At 44.3% G+C, this 8,738-nt stretch overlaps 1 protein-coding gene across 8 annotated transcripts in view; it reads left to right on the top strand.

The window, feature by feature from the left end:
• CNOT4 (CCR4-NOT transcription complex subunit 4) overlaps positions 1-8,738 on the top strand; it is a 101,228-nt gene that overhangs the window by 44,535 nt on the left and 47,955 nt on the right. For all 8 annotated transcript variants that reach the window (XM_006024204.3, XM_006024205.3, XM_006024203.3 and 5 more), the window contains 3 exons: positions 973-1,170; positions 6,477-6,563; positions 7,679-7,780. In XM_006024204.3, the coding sequence (XP_006024266.1) occupies positions 973-1,170; positions 6,477-6,563; positions 7,679-7,780 (387 nt within the window). The remainder of the gene's footprint in view (positions 1-972; positions 1,171-6,476; positions 6,564-7,678; positions 7,781-8,738) is intronic.

Genomic DNA, 8,738 nt, shown 5'->3' with positions numbered 1-8,738 from the left:
CCCCCCAACACTTCTAACCAACTGTGTGACCATAAAGGAAGTCTTCCTGGAAGTGCAGAGTGTGGCATTCCAGGAGATGATCTGGGTGAGATAACTGGCACCAAGAGCTGCCTTTGTAAATGCATGGGATTTGGAAAGGAAGAGAACACTGTCTGTAGTTTCAGGAGGACTTAGTCACACAAGGCCCATGTGAGAACGCTAGCAAGACTGTTATTTCTTTGCAGTAAGTAGTTCTTTATGTAAGAACCTGTAAATAAAGTGTTGTTTCCACACTGTATGTCTCATCAAGATACTGCCAGCAGCTTACTTGTTGCTTCAGACGCAAGTTACCGTGCCCAGCAGCTACAACTGTGAGACTTAACGCAGCACTTTGCCCCTTCAGCGTGCTGAGCCAGACACAAGTGACAGCCATCTGGGCAGCTGCATGGTGTGCAGCGTCTCCAGGCTTGCTGATTTTCCAGCAAAGAAAGCAGCTTTTCCACCTAAGACATGCACTCCAGTTTTGGGAGAGCTGTTTTTTGGGAAAAGACACGTATTGTATGCAAGAAAACGTGGCAGGTTCTTCAGCCCTTGTTCTATGTTATTAATGGGCTTTTCAAATACTTTTCATAACTGTTCGGAAAATAACATGATCTGAGATTTCAGGTCCCTGCCTTCATTAAACCACTTCCTGGGAAGATCATCTCTTGTGGCTATTGCCTCTAGTTACTCAGCAGAATAAAAAGCAGAATCAAAATGTGATCCTTGCCAGTTTTCAATATTATATTAACACAAATAGGATTGTTTGAAAAGGACTTGATGCCCCTTCTTCCCAAAGGCTCTAACATACTGCTTTCAGAATGGCCAGCCAGAGAAACTGTATAACACCTTATGAATTATCTCTCCTTGTATGTTTAATTGTGGAGATTTGTTATCAGATGCTGTATTGTTTTTTTTATTTGGGTTTCATTAAATGGTGTTTCTTATCTTCAGCCATACCCAGAAGATCCAGCAGTGTACAAACCACTCTCCCAGGAAGAGCTGCAAAGGATAAAAAATGAAAAGAAACAGAAGCAAAATGAGAGGAAACAGAAAATATCAGAGAATCGCAAACACCTGGCTAGTGTACGGGTGGTACAGAAGAACCTCGTATTTGTGGTAGGGCTATCCCAGCGTCTAGCAGATCCAGAGGTAAGCAGTTCACGCTTGGATTTAGGTAACAATGACACCTGTTCACTTCTAAAGATCCACTGAGATGTAATATTCTTATGCCTCATTTGCATGAGACTGCCTTACTGGTGCAGGATGAAACAACTTTCTAGAAAGTTGTCTCTGCTGTGACTTCCTTCCCCTTTTAAAGATTAAATGTCACATAGGTTGATATGCCTCCTCAATAGCTATTTCATCAGGCTTTCTTGTTTCTGGTAGCAGAATTCATTTCGCTCTTTCTTGGGGGGAACAATGTAAAATGAGACGCAAACTTTCTTGTGCTGAGCCACGGCCTGCAGCACAAATTTAGTTTGTCTATCACAAGGCCTCGGGCTGCTGCAGCCCATGAGTGCAGGGCTTTTTTTCTTACATTCTTTTTTTAAATTTTATTTTGAAGTGCCGGGAGGCTGGGGCTGGGCGGGGGATGGGGCCGGACAAGGCAGCCATGTGGGCTTCTCCTGCAGCTCCCCTCGCCTGGGGAGAGGCAAGCACAGCTGGAGGAGAACCTGCAGCTGCCCAGCTGTGCCTGCCTGTCCCCGGCTGATCCGAATCTCCGAATCGGTGCCAAAGCTCTGATTCTAATTTGGCCGAATCGAATGGGGACAGTGATTCAAACCACTGAATCGAATCACTGTCGTCTGAATCGGCTGAATCAAATCTATTCACACAGACCTACTGCCTAATACCATGGTCTTTCATTTGCTATCATTCTGTTCCGAGCAGGAAAAAGTTTTCCAGTTTAGTGGAATTCAGTGATTAGGAATTGAGTACACCTCAATTTTTAAACTGTTGCTAACCCATAGCTGTAAAAAAATTCTCCAAATGTGACTAGCATAGTGCTGTTTGAAAAAAGGTGCCTGCACTTTAGGGAGGTATGAAGTATCTCGGCCTAAATATTGTCCTAGTATAAAACTTGAACTGCAGGACAAAATACTGGAGAGTGTGAAGATGGGGCTAAAGAGAAGCTAACCTATCTTGTTTTCCTGGGGCTATTCCCTTGAAGTAATCCTCTTCCTCATCTGTTAATCCACCTTCAGAGTTTGAATAGCTGGTACTTTTCCCTGTATACTGGGTAGAGCATAAACAGATGGATCCACAGACCTCTTACAAATTCCATGATGGTCCCCCCTGTAGTTGCTAGGTAGATAGTCTTTTTAGCATTCAGGAGGTGTCTATTTTTTTTACCAGTTCCTTAAACTGCTTTTCCATACAAAGTAGAAATTATTGATTCTGCTAAAACAATCCATTGCTGAAAAGGTTAGGGAAGAAATTTTTGTCCCAACAGAAGTGTAACCTACCCCCAGTTAGACTCAATGGCTTGTTGATACTGAATCATGTCATAGTTTTGTCCCTTGAAACTGCAAGATACATTGAACTTCTGGGAGGCATCTACTGTTTTCTAGCTCATAGTTCAGTCCCTGCATCACTTCCAGTGGTATTGGCACATGGGGGCTATGTCTCGCCAGACTTTTCAAAGTTTGGGAAAAAAGGTAAATTGAGCCTTCTCTTAATGTATCAAAATGTGTCTGAACCTGGATTTTAAGGATGCCTGTAAAATAAGGACTAATTGGGCTGTTTACATCAAGTTACAACTTACTTTTTTCCTGTTTCTCTTTAAGTTTACTTTACATTAGACTTGCTTGATCACTTAGGGTAGTTTTAGGCTGCAGAGGAGTTCTGAAACGGCTGTTACATCCCCTCCTTAGCATGTACAGATGCTGTAAAGCAGTGGTTCTCAACCTTTTTTGAACCAGGACCCATTTGCAAATTTCAATGGCCAGCCCCCCGCCAGTGTGTGGGGCGTGGGGAGGGCAAGCAGCTCCCTACAGGATGGAACTCTGCCAGCCTGCAAGCAAAAACCCAGAGTTTCTCACCTTTTTCGCTTTTAAAGGAGAATCTATTGTTAAAGTTTTGTTCCTGACCCTTTTGTATATTCTTGTGACCAACTTAGGTCGCAACTCATGGGTTTAGAAACATTGCTGGAGAGCAGGGGTGTCAAACTCATCCAGTCCTATGAGCTGGATTAGAGTTGCTGGGCTAGTCTGCTGGCTGGACCAGGACATACCCTCTGTGTAGCACCTGTGGTGCTGGGTCTAGTTAGCGCACACTGGCCCCTGGGGCCAGCACAGGGTGCATGTTACCCATAAGATACTGCATAATGCTGTACGTGCCCTATGTTAGTCCTGGAGGCTGCATGTAGACTGAGTCCTGGGGCCAGTGTGTATTGCATGTGGGGTTGGAATGGCTGCGCATGCTACAGACAGTGTCATAGAGGGCTGGCATGGGGCGCATGCTCCATGTGGTACTCTGCCAGATGACCTGTGCGCTGGCTGTGCTCTAGCCTGATGCACTACATGCAGCACATGCTGATCCCAGGACCTGCCATGTACTCAGCCTCTAGGGCTAGCACTTGGTGTGCCCTGCTCATGGCACATGGGCTGGACATGGTGCTGCAGGTGGACAGGGGGTCTGGGGTACAGGCTGCGTGCAGCGCTCTGGACTGACACCCCCCCCCATGCTGTCTGCAGCATGTGAGACTGGGGCTGGTGCACAGGGTTGGTCCAGAGACCCATGGATCAGATCTGGCCTAGGGGCCATATGTTTGACACCCTGCTGTAGAGTGCGGGCCAACCCATTTTAGTAGGAAACAGCTGGCTGTGGAAGGCTTTAGATGCTTTTGATCCCAAAAGGGACTAAATTTCAAGTGTAAAGTATGCTCAGTGTCATAGAATCATAGAAAATTAGGAAGAGACTCCAGGAGATCATCTAGTCCAACCCCTTGCTCAAAGCAGCACCATCCCTAGCTAGATCATTTACAGACAGAGCTTTGTCAAATCAGGCCTTAAAAACCTCCAAGGATGGAGCTTCCACCATCCCTCTAGGTAACCTGTTCCAGTGCTTCACCACCCTCCTAGCGAGAGAGTTTCCTAATATCTAACCTAAATCTCCCTTGCTGCAACTTGAGATCATTGTTCCTTGTTCTGTCATCTGCCACCTCTGAGAACAGTCCAGCTCCATCCTCTTTGGAACCGCACTTGAGGTAGTTAAAGGCTGCTATCAAATCCCCTCTGTCTTCTCTTCTGCAGACAAAATAAACCCAGTTTCCTCAGCCTCTCCTCAGAAGTCATGTCCCCAGTCCCCCTCACCCTTTTTGTTGCTTTCTGCTGGACTCTTTCCAATTTGTCCTCATCGTTTCTAGGAGGGTGGGGGTGCAAAATTTTACACAGTACTCCAGATGTGGCATCACCAGTGCACAATAGAGTAGAATAATTACTTCCCTTGATCTGCTGACAATGCTCCTACTAATGCACCCTAGTATGCTGTTAGACTTCTTGGCAACAAGGGCACGCTACTGACTTGTGTCCAGCTTATTGTCCACTGTAACCCCCAGGTCCTCTTTCTGCAGACCTGTTTAGCCAGTCGGTCCCCAGGCAGTAGCAGTGCATGGGATTCTTCCATCCCAAGTGCAGGACTTTGCATTTGTACTTGTTGAACCTCATAAGATTTATTTTGGCCCAGTCATCCAATTTGTCTAGGTCACTTTGAATCCTAGCCCTACCCTCCAGTGCATCTAGTATACCCCCAGCTTGGTGTCATCCGCAAACTTGCTGAGGGTGCAATCCATCCCATTTTCCAAATCGTTAATGAAGATGTTGAACAAAACTGACCCCAGGACCAACCCCTGGAGCACTCCACTTTATACTGGCTGCCAACTAGACATTGAGCCATTGATTGCTACCCACTGAGCCTGACAGTCCACCCAGCTTTTTGTCCACTGTGCAGTCCATTCATCCAACTTGTTCTTCCTCAGCTTGCTTGCAAGAATGCTGGCTTGGGAGACTATCAAAAACCTTGCTAAAGTCAAGATATGCTGTGCCCACTGCTTTCCCTGCATCCACAGAACCAGTCATCTCATCACAGAGGGCGGTCAAATTGGTCAGGAACAACTTGCCTTTGGTGAATCCATGCTGTCTGTTCCTAATCACCTTCTCCTTCAAGATGGATTCCTTGAGGATCTGATCCATGATTTTTCTAGGGACTGAGATGAGGCTGACTGGTCCATGGTTCCCTGAATCCTCTTCCTTTCCTTTCTTAATGATGGGCACTATACTTGCCCTTTTCCTGGGACGTCCCCCAGCTGCCACGAGTTTTCAGAAATGATGGCCAGTGGCTCTGTAATCACATGAGCCAATTCCCTCAGCACCCTCAGATGCATTGCATCCAGTGCCATGGTCTTGTCCATGTCCAGCTTTTCTAAATAGGCTCTAACCTGTTATTTCACCACTGAGGGCTGCTCACGTTCTCCCCAAACTGCTGCCTGGTGCAGTAGTTTGGAAGCTGATCTTGCCTGTGAAAACAGGTAAAAGGCATTGAGCACTTCAGCCTTTTCCTCATAATCTGTCACTATGTTGCCTCCCCCATTCAGTAAGGGACCCACACTTTCCCTGACCTTCCTCTTGTTGCTAATATACTTGTAGAAACCCTTTTTGTTACCCTTCCTGTCCCTTGTTAGCTGCAACTCCAATTGCTCTTTGGCCTTCCTGACTTCATCCCTGTATGCCAAAGCAATATTCTTATATTCCTCCCAAGTTGTTTGTCCAACCTTCCACTTCTTGTAAGCTTCCTTTCTGTGTTTACGGTCACTGAAGAGTTCTCTGCTGAGTCAAGCTGGTTGCTTGCTACATTTGCTATTCTTCCTGCATGTCAGGATGGCTTGTTCCTGTGCCCACAGTAAGGCTTCTTAAAAATACAACCAGCTTTCCTGAACTCCTCCTTTCCCTGTCAGACTGGCCTCCGAGGGGATCCTGCTCATCAGTTTCCTGAGGCAGTCAGTCTGCTTTTCTGAAGTTCAGGGTTCACACTCTGCTGCTCTCCTCTCTTCTTTTTGTCAGGATCCTGAATTCAATTGTCTTGTGGCCACTGCTGCCCAACTTTCCATCCACTTCTACATCCCACACCAGTTCTTCCGTTTGTGAGCAGTAGGTTAAGAAGAGCACGGCCTCTAGTGGTGCAGCATCGTTCACCCTGGATCTTCTGCAAGAGGGCGTTCCTTTTTTAATTTTGGTAATAATATAAGTTTGCCTCTTAAATTTAAAGTTTTTTTCTTTGGAGAAACACCTACATCCATATGATTGCCACCTCTTTGTAGAAGAGTTTTATTTTTCACTTTTTCTTCAAGTCTCAATTGCAGAGTTGTGCAAAGAAATCCATTTTCAAACAGAACTGTTATATCATTTGTGTTGTTAATTTCTCAGTGCATCAGTTTAATTTGTTCATTCTTCCTTCAGGTTTTGAAACGACCAGAATATTTTGGGAAGTTTGGTAAAATACATAAAGTAGTTATCAACAACAGCACATCATATGCAGGCTCACAGGTAAGGCAGTGGGGGTTCTAATGGTTGTGGCCACCCCACCCTAATTTCTGTCTGTTGTTATAGTGGCAGTATTCTAGGATGGATTTTTAAATAAATTTGGGTTCCCCATTCCTGATCAGGTCAAAGTCAACTATAATGGTAGATTGTGGGCCTGGGGTTTGGAGAAGAGAACACTGGACAATACTATAAATGACAGTCCAGTTTATTATTTATACAATGGTGTTGTGTCTTAAAGTGACTTGCTCTAATTTCAGAAGCCAGCAGGAAATTTAATGAACTATAGGTAGAAAAGTTATCTAAAGGAATTGGTAGAGGGGAAGAAAAGCTTCAGAGAAGCAGTTAAAGGTTATGAACATATGAACAATTTTCTATAATGCGAAAAGGTGAAGGATATATGGTTTTATCATGCATTACCTGTTCAGCAGTAACTGTACATAGACATGTTCCTAGTGGTAACTTATATATGCCTTTCATTAAGGACTGTTATCGTCTGTCTTCCATTTATCACAGGGTAAGAGTGTACATGTGAGCATTTACTGCAGAGTGTAGGTCAGAGCTTTCCAAACTGTGTGCCACGATACATTAGTGTGTCGGTGGCAGTGTGTAGGTGTGTTGTGCGAAATGCAGAAAATTTTGCGGAAGGGCACCGCGGAGCTCCCTTACTCGCGTCTGCTTCCCTTGGCCCCTCCCCCGGAACTGAATTACTGTGTCGCGAAATGATGCATGTCTAAAAAGTGTCTCACCAACATGAAAAGTTTGGAAAGCTCTGGTGTAGGTGATCATGGTAAAAAACGTGTCATTATCACCTTGCTGTATATTTTGTATGTCCATTCACCAGTATCCTCATTTTCTTAAATCTTTTTTTTTATTAAAAAAAAAAGGGGGAAAAAAAACAAACGACGCCCCACGAACATGAAGTTTGCTAAAAGCTTTAGTTTTAAGAATCCTTTTTCCCCGCTATTTATAACATTTTTAGTTGGATAAATTTCATCGGACTGTTTTACATTTAAATACTTAACCTCAAATTTAGTCAGATTGCTAACGAGTCATTCTTTCAAATAGATAACAATATTTATCTAGAAATAATTGAACACTGTTGGCTACTTCCATTCTAGGGTCCGAGCGCAAGTGCATATGTAACCTACATCCGGTCAGAAGATGCTCTGAGAGCTATACAGTGTGTCAATAATGTGGTGGTAGACGGCAGAACACTTAAGGTAGTATTGTTTTGTGAACTGTTATCTGCATGTGCAAAGACTGTAGCGATAAGTGCAGATTCTAAAAATCTGCTTCTTCAGATGCATTGATGTATTAGGGAAGGAAAGCTGCCAGTTTACATGAGCACTGCACCTAACTAACATTTTCAGTATTCAGTTGTGTATATATATTGGTTACTAGTCGAGTGAACTTCCTGGAATTTTATTTAAACCTGTAGATAACTTGTCAAGAGTTTTAGTTAGTTTGGAAAAAGCAACATTGCAAAGATTTTCTGTATAAATTAGAACTGTATTTTGAAAATGGTTAACACTTGGATTTCCATAGTATTTCATGAAAGTCTGAACCTAGGAAACAGGTCAAGCTAAAAATAGAGAGATGTTCTCTGTTGTGATATAAAACACACCTGGCTGTTTCTCTCTTGCCTTCCCTTCCTTTTGTTGTTCTGGCATGCTGACTTTCTTCAGTCCCTCTTGCTAAGATGTTTATCAGTGATCACTTGTGAAGCACCTTTTCCTCCCGAGTTGTTTTTTTTACCAGCAGTCAATCAGGGAGCAAGAATACTGGCCCAAAAGTCAGGCTTAGGGTTCTTGTGAGACCAGAATATTAACCATAACATCCCATGCCAACCATTTTAACTTTAGTTTTTCTCCTCGACTTCTTCACGAGCTCCATTTTATTAGTTAGTTGTGTGCTTTACAGACAGTATGTGAAACTGGAATTGAAAGGGAGTAGATATTTTTATCCTAAGGCACTTGATGCTGTACAGTCAACAAATTAGAAAAGTTAACTCCTTGGTGAATAGGCAGTGCATGTCTCCTGAGGCTGGGGGCGCACGGCGACCATCCACAGGTGGCGGCCAGGGCGGGCTGAGTGGGGACTGTCCTCGGGCAACCGCAGTGCTGTTGGAGGGGGCCATGTCGTCCCGTCCCGTCCCGTCGTGTCGTGTGTCTCCCCCCC

Source organism: Alligator sinensis, unplaced genomic scaffold, assembly GCF_000455745.1.
Source record: "Alligator sinensis unplaced genomic scaffold, ASM45574v1 scaffold166_1, whole genome shotgun sequence".
Classification (NCBI taxonomy): Eukaryota; Metazoa; Chordata; order Crocodylia; family Alligatoridae; genus Alligator; species Alligator sinensis.
This window is presented reverse-complemented; position numbering and strand designations above follow the sequence as displayed.